Source organism: Schistocerca cancellata, chromosome 12 (genome assembly GCF_023864275.1).
Source record: "Schistocerca cancellata isolate TAMUIC-IGC-003103 chromosome 12, iqSchCanc2.1, whole genome shotgun sequence".
Classification (NCBI taxonomy): Eukaryota; Metazoa; Arthropoda; class Insecta; order Orthoptera; family Acrididae; genus Schistocerca; species Schistocerca cancellata.
The window spans coordinates 97,963,883-97,982,695 of NC_064637.1; the positions used below are offsets into that span (position 1 = coordinate 97,963,883).

Sequence of the window (18,813 nt, forward strand, 5' to 3'; positions counted from 1 at the left end):
AATCTCCTGTTTCAGAAATGCCGAACATCATGATGGAAGTGCGGTGGAGCACCATCCTGTTGAAAGATGAAGTCGGCGCTGTCGGTCTCCAGTTGTGGCACGAGCCAATTTTCCAGAATTTCCAGATACACGTGTCCTGTAACGTTTTTTTCGCAGAAGAAAAAGGGGCCGTAAACTTTAAACCGTGAGATTGCACAAAACACGTTAACTTTTGGTGAATTGCGAATTTGCTGCACGAATGTGTGAGGATTCTCTACCGCGCAGATTCGCACATTGTGTCTGTTCACTTCACCATTAAGAAAAAATGTTGCTTCATCACTGAAAACAAGTTTCGCACTGAACGCATCCTCTTCCATGAGCTGTTGCAACCGCGCCGAAAATTCAAAGCGTTTGACTTTGTCTTCGGGTGTCAGGGCTTGTGGCAGTTGTAAACGGTAAGCCTTCTGCTTTAGCCTTTTCCGTAAGATTTTCCAAACCGTCGGCTGTGGTACGTTTAGCTCCCTGCTTGCTTTATTCGTCGACTTCCGCGGGCTACGCGTGAAACTTGCCCGCACGCGTTCAACCGTTGATTTCCCCTTATAGAGGCATCCAGAAGCTTTAAACTGCGCATACCATCGCCGAATGGAGTTAGCAGTTGGTGGATCTTTGTCGAACTTCGTCCTGAAGTGTCGTTGCACTGTTATGACTGACTGATGTGAGTGCATTTCAAGCACGACATACGCTTTCTCGGCTCCTGTCGCCATTTTGTCTCACTGCGCTCTCGAGCGCTCTGGCGGCACAAACCTGAAGTGCGGCTTCAGTCGAACAAAACTTCATGAGTTTTTCTACGTATCTGTAGTGTGTCGTGACCATATGTCAATGAATGGAGCTACAGTGAATTTATGAAATCGCTTCAATCATTTGTAATAGCCCTGTAGTATGTTAAGCTCTGGACTTTATCATACACTACTTTATTTAGGCACTGAGAATCGTAAACCCCATCATCCTCGGTCGCAGGTTCGAATCCTGCCTCGGGCATGGATGTGTGTGATGTCCATAGGTTAGTTACGTTTAAGTAGTTCTAAGTCTAGAGGACTGATGACCTCAGATGTTAAGTCCCATAGTGCTCAGAGCTATTTGAACCATTTGAACACTCCGTGTTTAATACAGACTTCCATGCTAATATCAGTCACAAGCCTGACTCATTTTAACCTCTGAGCAACACGCGTTCCATGTAAGTTCTTTTTTGCGTTCAAATTTCTGTCGTCGGGTCGCGGCCATACGTTTAGCGTTGCTGTTTCCCGATCGTGGGTTTCCGAGATTAGTTCCCAATACGGTTGTTTCTTTTTTTCTGCTTGTGTCTTATCCTCATCATCATGTTATCATCATCGGCGTGCAAGTCAAGGAATGGATCAAATGAAAAGATTTGCACCAAGCTGCGGAGCATCTCAACCGGGAGTCTCCTGGCCAGTTAAGCTAAACGCGGCTGCCGTTTCATTTTACTGATACGCAAGAGCAACAGCTACGATACAATGCTTAAACAATCCTGATCGTGTTTAATCCACGGCAATCCATACTTCCATACTAGTGTTATAAATGCTAAAGTAACTCTGCTATTTTTTCACGACTAAACCGGTTGAAACGTCCGCCTTGAAAAATTACACATGACTGTGCTTAAACTGACACACAATATTTTTAGCGCAACGCAATCTGACTTTCAATAATCCCTACAAAAGAATGGCCCTGACTAACATTAACCTATACGTTTCACGAATCACTTACCTCACAAAAATCTTGGTTACTCTAACTACTGCAATACAGCAAGCGCCACTACTGCCAGCTAAATAAAAGATTCAAACTACGGAAGGCACTAACTACTGATAGGCATAGTTAGCAAATGAAAGATTTTAATAGAGAACAAACAATGTATTTACCTTAATAGTGTTGAAAAATTATAATATACATAGCAGTTCATGATATCCAGTATTACAAATTTCAAAACTCCGCCATCTCTCTCCCCACATCCACCACTGCTGGCGGCTCACCTCCAACTGCGCAACGCTACACGCTGTTCACATCCAGCTGCCCAACACTACAATGGCAGAGAACAATGCAAACTAGCCACAGACTGCACACAGCACAGCCAGTAATTTTCATACAGAGCGCTATGTGGCGTCGCCAATTAGAAAACCTAAACAGCCTACTTACACGGTGAACCGATATCCATGAAATTGTGTGTAAGATAGCTTGAACCCTGATGAAGAAGATAGGCTACTCTACAAAGTGAGTAGTGCAAGATATATATTGGTTTGCAGAATATTACGCAAATTAATGAAAGTAATTACTCTTTGAAAGGGCTATTTTCTCTTTAGTTTTGAATTTTGTCATATTTGTGAATATGCTTTCATTGGTTGATCTCTTGTACGTAATATGATTCAAAGTAATCAATACAATGTTCGTTTGGTTCTCAGCGTGTTTAATACACACTTCCACACTAATACCAGTATTATTAATAGCGAAAGCAACTCACTTTGTTACCTTTTCACGACTCTTACCGCTGAACGTATTCCGATAGTACACCCATGGTCATAAATCAAGGGTAATGCTGATACATGGTGAAACAACGCTCTGGTGGGCGGTTTGCGCGTTTAAATCACCTCGGGGTATGACCATGCGGTGCATTTGACCTGCTGTCGTCGCACGGTGGCGCTGGCAGCAGTCCACATATGCAGAGGTGTGTTGGTGCATGTCGGAGTACGGTGCAGCGAGTAAGTGTGCAGACGTTTTCAGACGTGCTAATGGTGACTGTGTGTTGAAAATGGCTCAAAGAACACATATTGATGGCGTTATGAGGGGTAGAGTACTAGGGCGACTGGAGGCTGCTCAAACACAGCAGGTCGTAGCACGGGCCCTTCGTGTGCCACAAAGTGTGATCTCAAGATTATGGCAACGATTCCAGCAGACAATAAACGTGTCCAGGCGCTACAGTACGGGACGTCCACAGTGTACAGCACCACAAGAACACCGACATCTCACCATAAGTGCCCGCAGATGGCCACGTAGTACTGCAGGTAGCCTTGCTCGGGACCTTACAGCAGCCACTGGAACAGTTGTCCCCTGACACACAGTCTACAAACGACTGAACGGACATGGTTTATTCGCCCGGAGACCTGCAAGGTGCATTCCACTGACCCCTGGTCACAGGAAAGCCCGTAAAACCTGGTGTCAAGGACACAGTACATGGTCATTGGAACAGTAGTCCCAGGTTATGTTCACGGACGAGTCCCGGTATAGTCTGAATCTCGCCGGGTTTTCATCTGGGGTGAACCAGGAACCAGATACCAACCCCTTAATGTACTTGAAAGGGATCTGTATGGAGGACGTGGTTTGATGGTGTGGGGTGGGATTATGATTGGTGCACGTACAACCCCGCGTGTCTTTGACAGAGGAACTTTAACAGGTCAGGTGTATCGGGACGTCATTTTGCACCAGTATGTCCGCCTTTTCAGGGGTGCAGTGGGTCCCACCTTCGCCCTGATGGATGATTACGCACAGCCCCATTGAGCTGCCATCGTGGAGGAGTACCTTGAAACAGAAGATATCAGGCGAATGGAGGGGCCTGCCCGTTCTCCAGACCTAAACCCCATCGAGCACGTCTGGGATCCTCTCGGTCGACGTATCGCTGCACGTCTTCAAACCCCTACGACACTTCAGGAGTTCCGACAGGCGCTGGTGAAAGAATGGGAGGCTATACCCCAGCAGCTGCTCGACCACCTGATCCAGAGAATGCCAACCCGTTGTGCATGGTGATCATATCCCATATTGATGTCGGGGTACATGCGCAGGAAACAGTGGCGTTTTGTCGCACATGTGTTTAGGGACGGTTTTCTCAACTTATCACCAATACCGTGGACTTACAGATCTGCGTCATGTATGATCGCTATGTGCCTATGCTATTAGCACCAGTTTTGTGTAGTGCCATGTTGTGTGGCACCACATTCTGCAATTATCCTTAATTTATGAGCATATGTGTATTTAGTTAGTTATGGAGACAGCGTCAACCCTGAGGGCTGTATCTTTCTCAGTATTATCAACATTTTTAAATGTGGCGTACGTGGCAGACGATTCTGGCGCGGTGGTCGGCGACTCTTAGTGTCTATACGTTATTCCGTGACACTGCAAATCTAATGTTATTGTGCGCATCATTTATGATATTGAGTTTCTACAGCATCTGGCGTTGCTGGAGTGTTTTGGTGGACATACAACAATAAAATCAGACGGTAAGCCCGAGAACCATATTTACGAGGTGCATTCCATTTCTAAGGCCTCCGATTTTTTTCTCTGGACTGTAAAGAGTTAGAAACATGCGCATTGTTTTAAAATGAGGCTGCGTTCATTGTCAATACGTCCCACAGATGGCAGCACCGTGCAGCAGATGGAATTTTACCGCCAGCGGCGAGAATGAGAACTGTTTTAAATACTTAAAATGGCGACGTTTTCTTACTTGAACAGCGTGCAATCATTCGTTTTCTCAATTTGCGTGGTGTGAAACCAATTGAAATTCATCGACAGTTGAAGGAGACATGTGGTGATCGAGTTATGGATGTGTCGAAAGTGCGTTCATGGATGCGACAGTTTAATGAAGGCAGAACATCGTGTGACAAAAAACCGAAACAACCTCGGGCTCGCACAATCTGGTCTGACGACATGATCGAGAAAGTGGAGAGAATTGTTTTGGGGGATCGCCGAATGACTGTTGAACAGATCGCCTCCAGAGTTGGCATTTCTGTGGGTTCTGTGCACACAATCCTGCATGACGACCTAAAAATGCGAAAAGTGTCATCCAGGTGGGTGCCACGAATGCTGACAGACGACCACACGGCTGCCTGTGTGGCATGTTGCCAAGCAATGTTGACGCGCAACGACAGCACGAATGGGACTTTCTTTTCGTCGGTTGTGACAATGGATGAGATGTGGATGCCATTTTTCAATCCAGAAACAAAGCGCCAGTCAGCTCAATTGAAGCACACAGGTTCACCGCCACCAAAAAAATTTCGGGTAACCGCCAGTGCTTAAAAAATTATGGTGTCCATGTTCTGGGACAGCGAGGGCGCAATCCTTACCCATTGCGTTCCAAAGGGCACTACTGTAACAGGTGCATCCTACGAAAATGTTTTGAAGAACAAATTCCTTCCTGCACTGCAACAAAAACGTCCGGGAAGGGCTGCGCGTGTGCTGTTTCACCAAGACAACGCACCCGCACATCGAGCTAACGTTACGCAACAGTTTCTTCGTGATAACAACTTTGAAGTGATTCCTCATGCTCCCTACTCACCTGACCTGGCTCCTAGTGACTTTTGGCTTTTTCCAACAATGAAAGACACTCTCCGTGGCCGCACATTCACCAGCCGTGCTGCTATGGCCTCAGCGATTTTCCAGTGGTCAAAACAGACTCCTAAAGAAGCCATCGCCGCTGGCATGGAATCATGGCGTCAGCGTTGTGAAAAATGTGTACGTCTGCAGGGCGATTACGTCGAGAAGTAACGCCAGTTTCATCGATTTCGGGTGAGTAGTTAATTAGAAAAAAAATCGGAGGCCTTAGAACTTGAATGCACCTCGTATAAGTCTCGCAAATGTAAGTCTGTGTCAGCTCGTTGTACTAAGAGACCTCAAGCTGAAAAAAAGTCACTCAAAACCAATAGACTTCAGAGCAAACCTATGTCCACTGGGACTTGGGTGTAACACGTCAGGACGATCACAAGCCGGTCGCATTGCAGACTCACGCGTCATGTAAAGGGTGTACGACAAACAGAGAGTTGTACCTTTACGTTTGGAATGCGGGAGGCTTTTGCTGAGGCTGCATTTGATTCTGATCTATTAACTGACTAAATCAATCATAAATTAATCGTCATTGGGGGGGGGGGGGTAGTGGATCAAAATTGTAGGCACCATAATGCATTAAAGTGGATTGAAGAAATTGTTGGTATGCATTGCTCTGGTGACAGAACCTCACATGCAGTACTGTGTGAGAACGAGAAAGCTCTAAAAACTCTGCTTCTGCACGAATGTAAAGAACCGACGTATTTTTTAAATATAATTCGAAAATACTACGCATGCTTTCAGATTTGACATACAGAAAAATGTTAGAAACACATTCATTATATACCTAGATACCAGCACTGCATACGTTTTAGTACATACCCTGCTACACCTCTATATACACAAAAAATATCGTAAAGTTACTATCTTGCTTACTCACCTTCGGGCAACGGCCTTGTTGCAGTGGATACACCGGTTCCCGTCAGATCACCGCAGTTAAGCAATGTCGGGCGTGGCTGGTACTTGGATGGGTGACCATCCGGGCCGCCATGTGCTGTTGCCATTTTTCCGGGAGCACTCAGCCTCGTGATGCCAATTGAGGAGCTACTCGAGCGGATAGTAGCGGCTCAGGTCACAGAAAACCGTCATAACGACAGGGAGAGTGGTGTGCTGACAAAACGCCCCTCCTATCCGCATCCTCAGCTGAGGATGACACGGCGGTCGGATGGTCTCGATGGGCCACTTGTTGCCTGCAGATGGAGTGCTTAGTCACCTTCGCTCATCATAACAAACCTACTGATAAGCGAGCGACGCAGTGGATAATAGCTAGTATTTAATAAAAACATGTGAAAACGCTGCACAAGCATATAGTTTTCCTAGAAGTTTTTTTTTTAGAGAGCTCAACATTTTTTATGTTTTGGATGGATTGGAAGGTACCAAGAATTTGGAATAAGTGCTTACTCAAAAAAGCCTATTGGTTGAAAAAAATTTTAAGACTAAACTTATATACCTTTAATACTATTATCCAATATTTTATTGACACGACACATTTCAGCAGCATACTGACATCATCATGTGCCTAAATGTTACTTATACATCAACTGTTAATTATTGTCAGTGCATGTGAAGTGACGAGTTTTTCTACTAGGTGTACCAGTGGTGTAATGTTCTGAATGTTATTGACCCTGTCCAGAGAAAAATAATTTATCTTAGTGTACAATGTAATGTTTGTTATGTATTTAGATAACGTCAGTGACATCAGACTTAAATGTTGCTGCGATATATCGTTATTTAGACCTTAAGGCACAGAAACAAACGCAAAACCATCTAAATGTTGTTTACATGTTTAGGATTTCAACTGATTGCATCCTGCTCTTCACACTAGGCTATTCTGCGCAGGTCTGTTGACCTCTACACAAATACAGCCACCTACATCCATTGGAAATTGCGTACTGTATTTCCTCAATAATTTTAACGCCTCCCGCCGCCCTCATTTACGGCAGAGACGATTCCTTGATGTCTCCTGCCGTTTTGTTACGTTGTGCCGTATATATCTATCTTACTTAACACTCAGTACTTTCTCATTAGTGACTCGACCTACGCAACTAATTTTTAGCACATTTAAAATGTTTCAGTTTTCTTCTTGTTTAAACTCTTTATTGTCTACGTGTAGCTCTCGTGCGAGACTACACTCAAGACAAAATACCTTCAGAAAAAAGCCTTCCTACAATTTGAGTTTATTTTCAATGTTAACAAATTTCTCTCTTTTAGAACTGATTTTGTTGCTATTCCAGCCGACATTTTATATACCCCCAACTTCGGCCATTGCCACTTATTTTGCTGTAGCGCCTAGAACCGCTCGGCCACCACGGCCGGCTGCATGAATAATAAAACTCATTCCAGTCAACATTTTATATACCCCAACTTCGGCCATTGCCACTTATTTTCCTGCATGAATAAAATGGTTCATATGGCTCTGAGCACTATGGGACTTAACTGCTGAGGTCATCAGTCTCCTAGAACATAGAACTACTTAAACCTAACTAACCTAAGGACATCACACACATCCATGACCGAGGCAGGATTCGAACCGACGATCGGAGCGGTCGCGTGGTTCCAGACTGTAGCGCCTAGAACCTCTCGGCCACCGCTGCCGGTTGCATGAATAATAAAACTCATCTACCCCATTTCCAAACCTAAAACCCTCTGGATCACCTGATTGAATTCCACTACATTTAGTTACCCCTGTTCTACTTTCGTCGATAATTGTCTTATAACGTCTTTTCAAAGAATTATCCATTCCGTTCCACTCACTTGCAAGTCCTTTCTTGTTATTGATAGAATTACGATGTCATGGGTAAGCCTCATACTTCCTAATTTTTCTCTATGAACTGTAATTCCCTTTCTAAAAGTCACTCTAATGCACCATCCCAGATGCTGCTACCCTATCATGTTCAAATGGTTCAAATGTCTCTGAGCACTATGGAACTTAACAGCTGAGGTCATCAGTTCCTCTAGAACTTAGAACTACTTAAACTTAACTAATCCAAGGACATCACGCACATACATGCCCGAGGCAGGATTCGAACCTGCGACCGTAGCGGTCTCGCGGTTCCAGACTGAAGCTCCTAGAACCGCTCGGTTACACCTGCCGGCCCCTATCATGTCTTTCGACTTATGTAAGTGCACTCCGAGTTCTGTGAAAATTGTAGATAACCTTTCGCTTTATGTAATTTATCCCTGGAAACTTCATTAATTCGGAGAATGTATTCCAATCAACTTTCTCAAAGTATAAAAATGCTGCAAACGTAGATTAGTATTTCTTCAACGTATCTTCTAAGGCAGGTAGCTGGATCAGTATTGCCTTACATGTTTCTGGATTCTGCTGTACTCAGGGATGATAACATCTGAGGTGCGCTTATTCCCGTTTTTCCAGAGAGTGATTATTCGGTATCTGTTATCTTACTGGGTGAGTACCAAACATTGGGCGGATACTTACTTACTGAAGTCTTCTATCGTTAATTTCCTTCTTCCCCACCCCCACTCTGTCCACCACCCCCTGTCTCTATCCCCTTCCTCCATCCCCTCTCCGTCTCCGTCTCGTCCTGCCTCTCTCTCCATCCTTCTTCTCCTCCCCCTTTGTCAATCTCCTTCTCCCCCTCTGTCTATCTCCTCCTGCCTCCTCTCTGTCCATCTACTCTCTCATTGTTCATCTCGTCATCTTTCCTTTCTATGTCCATCTTCCACTCCCCCTCTGTGTGTTCATCTCTGTATGTCTTCCTCCCCCTCTCTGTATCTCTTCCTCTTTCTCTTCTCTGTCTCCTCCTCTCTCCTCTCTCTATCCACTTCCTTGTCCCCTATGTCCGTCCATCTCTTCCTCCTCATCTGTGCCTATCTCCTCCTTTCTCGACACTGTCTATCTCATCTCTCCAAATTATCACGCTAGCACCAACAAGAGGCTGGTGGTCTTATCCCCCCAGTGTTTCTTTTTTCCGGCCGGCCGGAGTGGCCGAGTGGTTAAAGGCACTGCAGTCTGGAACCGCACGAGCGCTACGGTCGCAGGTTCGAATCCTGCCTCGGGCATGGATGTGTGTGATGTCCTTAGGTTAGTTAGGTTTAAGTAGTTCTAAGTTCTAGGGGACTTATGACCACAGCAGTTGAGTTCCATAGTGCTCAGAGCCATTTGAACCATTTTTTTTTGTTTCTTTCCGGACTGTAACTAATATGTATACCAAATTTGATTGAGTCATTCCAGTGATTTAAGATGGGGCTTTTACCGATGGATTTTCTCGCATACGCTCATGTCAAAAATATTTCACACATATTTAACATATTTCGCGCGTATTTCATACTCATTTTACCCTGCAGTTTCATCTTCACACAGCTCAATTTTTATGACGTCGAATCTCCTGAATTATGTGCTGTGCAATTAGGAATTAAAGTCCAGGGAAAAGAAATAAGAACTTTGAGGTTCGCCGATGATACTGTAATTCTGTCAGAGACAGCAAAGGACAGTGTCCTGAAAGGTATAAGATGAACAACAAGCAAAACGAGGAAAGAGGAATTTAGCAAAATTAAATCAGGTGATGCTGAGGGAATTAGGCTAGAAAATGACACACTTAAAATACTGTACGAGTTTGATGATCGTCGAAGTAGGGAGGGTAGAAAAGGTAGACCGGCAGTGGCAGCTTTACTGTATGGATAGAGTAGCATGGAGAGCTGCATCAAACCAGTCTCTGTACTGAATACCACAACAACAACAACATGAATTAATAAAATTTTCTCGGGCTTCCAGCCGCGTCAGGTGGTTAAAATCCCTCTCCTCAGTCATTGTCATGTGGTAAGACTGACTGCTGTGTCTCCGTGGCCACGTCGTTTTATAGCCACACTGCTGGCTGTGGCGTCACTGATGCTTTCTTCCTCGCCATATATGGTAATGTTTTCATTCTGCGTCCGTCGCGCCCGTTTTAATATCGTGATTGCCGGGTCCCAGGCTGTGCTGAGCCGCAAACCGCCGTCCTTGTTGATGGTGTTTTCAGAGGTTTTTATTTCAATAGCTTCTTTTACGACGCTATCCCAAAATCCCTTCGTCTTCATAAGGACAGATGTTTCGTCGAATAGAATTCGGTGTCCATTTTCCAAGTCCTGTCCTGCTTCGGGTGATTTTTCTGTATAACGTAGGCGTATTCACCTCTCGTGTTCCGTCCGGCATTGCTCCACAGTGCGTACTGTTTGGCCGACGTAGTAATAGCCACACTGACATGGTATCTTGGACACTCCAGGCGTTCTAAGCCCTAGATCGTCCTTCACAGGCCTTATGAGCTGACGAATTTTTGCTGGGGGCCTGAACACCGATTAATTGTAATATCTCTTCAGGAGCCGGCAAATCTTTCCCGACACTGTACCACGGAAAGGCAAAAACACAAGTTTCTTGCTTTCTTCTTCGGTGGTGTTCACTCCTCTGTTGGTGTGTTTCTTGCGTGTCACACCAGATATAGCCTGTGCACCTGTCCGTGGCTGTTCCCGATTTCCCAGAAGGCTTTTAGGAGGTGGCTCAGTTAGTGACAGACTTTCAGCGTTTGAGACGACTTTAGCACGACGGAAGAGGGTATTCAGAACACCACGTTTTTGTACCGGATGGTGGTGGCTGAGAGTGCAGATCCTGTAGACAATGTGACTGAGGTGCCCATTGCTTTTTCGTCGAACGAGGACGTCAAGGAAAGGCAATGCACCATCTGTCTCGACTTCCATCGTAAACTTGGCGTGGCCGTGAATGCTGTTTAGGTGTTCTAAAAATTCTCCCAGTTTTTCACTACCATGGGGCCGGATGATAAAAGTGTCATCGGTGGAACGATAAAAGCAACTTGGCTTAGCTGGAGCCGTGTCCAAGGGGATGTCTTAAAATTTTTCCATAAAAAGGTTGGCTATGGATGGAGCGAATGGGCTTCCGATAGCCACGCCATGTGGGAAGTACGACGATGTAAAGGTGTGCTTAAACACTCCCACAATTGTGCAGTCAAATAACTGGGATAGGAGATCTATACAGTCTTTGACCGGAACACGTGGATCTTCCACATCAAAACTAACCATTATATCTTCTTGACTAGTACGCAGTTGTTTCTGTTGATAAAGTCGTCGGAGTTTTTGATATGGTGCACACAACAATCCACATGTGGTGCAAGGAGGCTGTCCAGGTGTTTTGCCAGTCTATAAGTGCGTTACCCAATGGTGTTCACAATGGGACGAAGAGGAGAATCGGGTTTGAGGATTTTTGGTAGTCCAGGCAAAGAAGTGTTCTACTTCGACTAACAGGGGCATTCAACACAACGTCAAATGACGCACTATGTGTCATCATGGGTATCTTCCCCATAGATATCACCATCAGGTACCGCGCAACAATGTACTGGCTTAGGACGGGGAGAACAGACCAGGTTCGGCAGATCACTGGTGTAACGATTGAGACAACACGCCAACTCAGAGCATGGCGAGTGGATATCTGGCAGAGCGAGTGGGCCAACAGCGATAAGGGCCGCCGTGTATACAACTTCTTCCCTGACGCCCGGGAAAGATTAGAACTAAAACATATCGATCCCAGCCGCGGTATGGTACATTTCATCACAGGACATGGCCCTTATCCCACGCACCTGTACCGCGTGATTCTGCAGCAGACTAATAGATGCACATGCGGGGAAGAAGGTTCCCCTCAACACGCTGTCTTCTTCTGCGGACAACGCACGAACAAAAGACACACAGCACACATAAATCGCCTGAACACACAGAACGAACTACATGCCATTATACGAGACCCGGAAAGGTGGACTGAACTCAACAAACTAACTGACGAAATCTCGAAGATCCAACAAATAGAATACTTGCGCAACAGACCCTACCGAAGGCAAGTCGGTCCAAACAGGCGTCGCGACGCCCAGGGGGACACAGACATGATTAGTACCACGAGTGATGAAGAAGAAACAGATACAGACCAGGGCACCAACACAGATATTGAAGCGTCCAGCGCGGATGATCGATAGTGTCAACCAAGTCCACTTCGAAGGTCTGGAACAACTGACAAGAGGTGCACAAGTCACACACAATCCTAAAAACAGATTGCATCTTATATGTAAATAGTTAACAGTACCTCCATGTCTAATAAGATCTAAAAGCTAGGTACCTCTTCAAGGGACCTACGCCTTAAGAGGCAGAGCACAGTCTGGACGGAAGGATCTTAATTGTGGTCCCTCTCTTTTGAGCCCAGCCCGACGGATATCTATGGTAGATGGGAGAAAACCACTGTTCAGGCTGTGTTGTTGACGGGGCCGGAAGGGGCTAGCTGCCACACCACGTATCATTATAAGTCTTATTGGCTCAGCATGAATTGTTTGTACAACCAACCTACACAGTCTATACCTCAACCTCCACTACACTAATAACTTCTGATCTGAAGCTTAAAGTTAGGCACCTCTTCAAGGGACCTACGCCCGCTGGTAAGAGGCAGCGCACGGCCTGAATGGAAGGATCTTAATTGTGGTTCCTCTCTTTGAAGTCCAACCCGACGGATACCTATGGTAGATCGGGGAAAACCACCGTTCAGCTCGTGTTGTCGGCGGGGCCGGGAGGTGCTTGCGCCTGATGTACTCTACTAGGAGCCGTGTAGGTTCAACACAAACCGTTAGCGTCATTACCTTTATTACTATTACCACAAGGACCCTTTCATTAGTAACTTTCAGCCAAGCACAAAATCAGCTATTTCACTATTGTATATTGTAAATAGTTTAGCAGGCTGGACGTAGAGGTCTCAGTCTTAGTTTCTAGCTTTAACGTACCCTGATCTCTTGTAGTTAAGTTAGTTGTTAGTATGGTAGATGTTAAAGGCATGGTGAGCGACGGCCAGCGTCTTGAGGGTCATTCCAAGACCCGGGCCGCCGCCCACAACCAGGTGACGGGCAATATTACTTACACCTATCCCTTCTCTATTCAATTCTCTCCCTTCCTTCTTTCTAAATATTTAATTCCGCTTTGTTTATTAATATCTCACTTGATTTTGTATTAGTTATAAGTTTTTCTGATGCTGAACAAAAAAAAACATATCAAATGGATGTAAACAAATACAGCCCGCCTCCACGTGGTGGGACACGGGCAATGGTGTGAGTGGGGATGGGAGCCGATGTGGTGTTACTTTCAGTCACTCTGGACCCCGGATCCAGTCGCAGCGGCTGAGTGGCAACATATGACTCACCATAACAAATTAGATGGTGGGTCATAAAAAATAAGCAGCTAGTGAAAAAAAGAAGAAAAAACCTTCTTCACTTTGTTGCAAGGTATCCAGTAGCGGCTCCATGTGGATGTCCCAGAACAGGGGTCCTAATACGGAACCCTGGGGGCATCCCATCGCATTAGGGAAGGGCTGGGAAGGAATCGTCTGGGCGTTCTCCTGAAGCGGTTTAGAGAAATCACGGAAAACCTGAAGCAGGATGGCCGGACGCGAGTATGAAACGTCGTCCTCCCGAATGCGAGTCCAGTGTGCTAACCACTGCGCCACCTCGCTCGGTAAGTTTTGGGGTTCATTACATTACGGCGTGGCGTTTCTGTCGGCATGAACACGATAAACGCGCTTGATAACAGGAACTAATTCCCGATACATGTCACTCATGTAAAGGAAAATCGTGACTGTCTGCAGGAGATGTTATTTTATAATAAATAGACAGTGGTTCACCAACTATTTGTAATGGACAAAGTGAAATGAACTGTAGTTGTGGTAAAAGGGTACAGTACTGCCCAATATTGAAAACAGGTACAACATGCTTCGTTATTTTTGTCAGAACAACATTTTTTTGTAATAATAACTCAATTTCACTTAATACACCGAAGCCGGATACCAGTGTAGCAAAGAAGGACAATTTATTTATTTAATTGATCACATGTGCACTCCCACAAAATAAATCCCTACATCCAATTTGGTGAGATTTGTGACATGAATGAATGTATGGTCGTCTGCTAACCGCAGATAGTGAATGTGCAATATATGATCATCTTTGAGACGGTCCTTTGGTCACCTTTGGTGAAAGAAAAAAAAAAAGTCCATAAAGCGTAGGTGGTCTCGGCGCCTGAGGGAGGAGATTTTTAATAACGCCCTCTTCCAGCGTTGTCTGTTTTAGAAGCTCTGATGTCTTCCTCATTATTGTTAATGTCGGGTCCCGTGGCAGTTTCCGGTACGTATCCTCTTCCCTTATTAATGCCCCTACTGTGTGTGTTGCAGCGAACGGGTCCTACCAGCCGGGCATGGAGCCGAAGCGTCAGCGCACGGCCTACACGCGCCACCAGATCCTGGAGCTGGAGAAGGAGTTCCACTACAACCGCTACCTGACGCGCCGCCGGCGCATCGAGATCGCGCACACGCTGGTGCTGTCCGAGCGCCAGATCAAGATCTGGTTCCAGAACCGCCGCATGAAGTGGAAGAAGGACAACAAGCTGCCCAACACCAAGAACGTGCGCCGCAAGACGAACCCGGCGGGCGCGCCCGTCGCCGCCGCCTCCGGGGGCAAGGGGGGCAAGTCGAGGGCCAAGGACGCCGGGGGCGGGGGCGGCGGGGGCGGAGGCGGCGCCGCTGTCACCGCCAGCGCCAAGAGGACGGCCAACAGGTCAGTCTCTCCGGTCTGTATTTCTCACTAAGGTGACAAAAATCATGGCATACCTCCTCAAGTCGTAATCTGTATATTGAGAAAGCAGTAAAGGAAACAAGAGAAAAATTTCGAGTAGGAATTAAGATCCATGGAGAAGAAATAAAAACAATGAGGTTAGCCGATGACATTGCAATTCTGTCAGACACAGCAAAGGACTTGGAAGAGCAGTTGAACGGAATGGACAGTGTCTTGAAAGGAGGATATAAGATGAAAACCAACAAAAGCAAAACGAGGATAATGGAATGTAGTCGAATTAAGTCGGGTGATGCTGAGGGAATTAGATTAGGGAATGAGACATTGAAAGTAGTAAAGGAGTTTTGCTATTTGGGGAGCAAAATAACTGAAGATGGTCGAAGTAGAGAGGATATAAAATGGAGACTGGCAATGGCAAGGAAAGCGTTTCTGAAGAAGAGAAATTTGTTAACACCCAGTATAGATTTAAGTGTCAGGAAGTCGTTTCTGAAAGTATTTGTATGGAGTGTAGCCATGTATGGAAGTGAAACATGGACGATAAATAGTTTAGACAAGAAGAGAATAGAAGCTTTCGAAATGTGGTGCTAGAGAAGAATGCTGAAGAATAGATGGGTAGATCACATAACTAATGAGGAGGTACTGAATAGAATTGGGGAGAAGAGGGGTTTGTGGCACAACTTGACAAGAAGAAGTCACCGGTTGGTAGGACATGTTCTGAGGCATCAAGGGATCACAAATTTAGCATTGGAGGGCAGCGTGGAGGGTACAAAACGTAGAGGGAGACCAAGAGATGAATACACTAAGCATATTCAGAAGGATGAAGGTTGCAGCAAGTACTGGGAGATGAAGAAGCTTGCACAGGATAGAGTAGCATGGAGAGCTGCATCAAACCAGTCTCAGGACTGAAGACCACAACAACAACAACAGTGCTGTAGCTCAACGTAGAGTCCCCTGCAGAAATACTGAGTCATACTGCGTCTATAGCTGTCCATAATTGCCAAATCAAATGGCTCTGAGAACTATGGGACTTAACATCTGAGGTCATCCGTCCCCTAGAACTTACAACTACTTAAAACTAACTAAGGACAATACACACATCCGTGGCTGAGGCAGGATTCGAGCCTGCGACTTTAGCGGTCACGCGGTTCCAGAGTGAAGCGCCTGCGGGCCATGTAACTGAGGCGGAACGAGGGGACCAGCCCAGTATTCACCTCGTGCGATGTGGAAAACTGCCTAAAAACAACATCCAGGCTGGCTCGTACACCGGCCCCCGGGCCCTCGTCGTTAATCCGCCAGGCGGGTTCGATCTGGGGCCAGTGCGCCTACCAGAGTCCAGGAAGCAGCGCGTCTGCGCTCTCAGCTACCCTGGCGGGTATTTCCACACATAGCTACACTCGATACAAATTCCTTCAAAAAGAACTCCCTGACACTTAAATCTATACTCGCTGTTAAAAAATGTCTCTTCTTCAGAAACGATTTTCTTGCCACTGCAGGTCTACTTTTTATACCCTCCCTACTTCGATGATCAAACTCATACTATTTTAAGTGTGTTATTTCCTAGTCCAATTCCCTCAGCTTCACTTAAGTCTACTAAATTCCGCTATCCTCGTTTTACTTGTTGTTCATCTTATACCTTTCAGGACACGGTCCATTCCGTTGAACCGCAAGGCCACAGCGAAAAGTGGTGCCGTTGCAGCGTTCTGTACACCAGCTAATCTTCTGATTGTGTCGCATAAATGTCTGATTGGATCATGTCGCTAGCCAAACCACTCGTTCGAGTTGTCCAGAATATTTCCAATCCAAACGCGAACAGTTGTGGCCCTGTGTCATGTCGCATTGTGATCCAAAAAAATTACATCGTTGTTTGGGAACATGAAGTCCATGAACGACTGCAAATACTCTCCCGGTAGCCTAACATAACCACTACCAGAATGAGATTTTCACTCATCTGCGGATGTGAAACTTCTTGACAGATTAAAACTCTATGCTGGACCGAGACTCGAACTCGGGGTCGGACCGAGTCTCGAACTCGGGACCTTTGCCTTTCGCTGGCAAGTGCTCTACCATCTGAGCTACCCAAGCACGACTCATGCCCCGTCCTCCCAGCTTGAAGTTTGGAAGGTACGAGACGAGGTACTGGCAGAAGTAAAGCTGTTAGGACGGGGACTCGAACTCGGGACCTTTGCCTTTCGCGGGCAAGTGCTCTACCATCTGAGCTACCCAAGTACGACTCACGCCCCGTCCTCACACCCTGAGGTTTGGAAGGTAGGAGACGAGGTACTGGCAGAAGTAAAGTCGTGCTTGGCTAGCTCAGATGGTACAGCACTTGCCCGCGAAAGGCAAAGGTCCCGAGTTCTAGTCTCGGTCCGGCACACAGTTTTAATCTGTCAGGAAGTTTCATAACCACTTCCAGTTAATGATCGGTTCAGTTGGACCAAAGGTTCCAGTCCACTCCATGTAAACATGGACCACAGCATCATGGAGCCAATACCAGGCTGCACAATGGATTGTTGACTACTTGGATCCATGGCTTCGTGGGGTCTGTGCCACACTCATCTGACCAGGTTTTCAGTGGTCTAGGGTCCAACCGATATGGTCACGAGCCCAAGAGGCGCTGCAGACGATGCCGTGCTATTAGCAAAGGAATTCGCGTCCGTCGAATGCTGCCGTAGCCCATTAATGCCAAATTTCGCCGCAGTGTCGTAACAGGTATGTTTTTCGTAGGTCTCACGTCGATTTCGGCAGCTATTTCATGCAGTGTAACTTGCCCGTTAGCTCTGATAACTCTATGCAAAACCCACTGCTGTCGGTCGTTAAGTGAAGACTGTCGGCTACTGCGTTGTCACTGGTGAGTGGTTACGCCTGAAATTTGGTATTCTCGGCTTGCTCTTGACACTGTGGATCCCTAATGATTTCCGAAATGGACTGTCCCATGCATGTAACTCTAACTGCCATTCTCCGAGATGGAAGTAAGGAAGATATTCAGAAAAAATCCTATGTCCTAAAGTCAATAACAGCAAACTAATCAACAAATCTTCCCCACACAACCGAAAAACTTACAAGCGAACTGATTTGTATGTACTCATTCTCAGAATGAATCCAAAACTAGTAACCAAAAGAATCTCAGAGTACTTCCGCTACAGAAAACACCAAACCGAATTGTTTTAAGGAAACGGGGAATGAATTAAGGGAATTCCAAATCACAGAAAATACGTTCATGGACAAACTGAAAAAAAGAAACAGACATTATAGAGAGGTTCCAAGTCAAAATCAAAACCAAACGAATTATCCGAATGTCTGAAGAAGACAGGAAAACAATATCAAAAATGGTTCAAATGGCTCTGAGCACTATAGGACTTAACATCTGAGGTCATCAGTCCCACAGAACTTAGAACTAGTTAAACCTAACTAACCTAAGGACATCACAACATCCATGGCCGAGGCAGGATTCGAACCTGCGACCGTAGCGGTCGCGCGGTTCCAGACTGTAGCTCCTAGAACCACTCGGCCACTCCGGCCGGCAGCAATATCAGAAAGAATGAAATACTGGTCTAAAAGAAAAGCGTAGAACGCAAATAGCCTACCCAACGAAGATCATGCAGTAAACAGTCGAATACGGGAAGAAATTTGTGTAGCGGTAGATCTTTGTACAGTAGTGGAATAGAGTGCCACGAACAACATACTAAATTCCCTGTCAGGTTGGGTTTTAGCGTGGGAGTGAGGGAGAATCGGGGCATTTATAGGTATCTTTTTATGTTTTCTTAGAATAGCTCGAAAACTGCGTTCGCTAGCAAAAATGTATTGCGGTACTGAATTGAACTACATTAAATTTCCAACTGTGAACGTCCTAATCATTTTTTCC

At 45.8% G+C, this 18,813-nt stretch overlaps 1 protein-coding gene and 1 pseudogene across 1 annotated transcript in view; both read left to right on the forward strand.

The window, feature by feature from the left end:
* LOC126109484 (homeobox protein Hox-B4) overlaps positions 1-14,967 on the forward strand; it is a 191,490-nt gene extending 176,523 nt beyond the window's left edge. The window contains exon 3 of the mRNA XM_049914510.1: positions 14,555-14,967. Within this exon, the coding sequence (XP_049770467.1) occupies positions 14,555-14,967 (413 nt within the window). The remainder of the gene's footprint in view (positions 1-14,554) is intronic.
* LOC126110064 (5S ribosomal RNA) lies at positions 6,244-6,361 on the forward strand (annotated as a pseudogene).
* Positions 14,968-18,813: the final 3,846 nt, after the last annotated feature.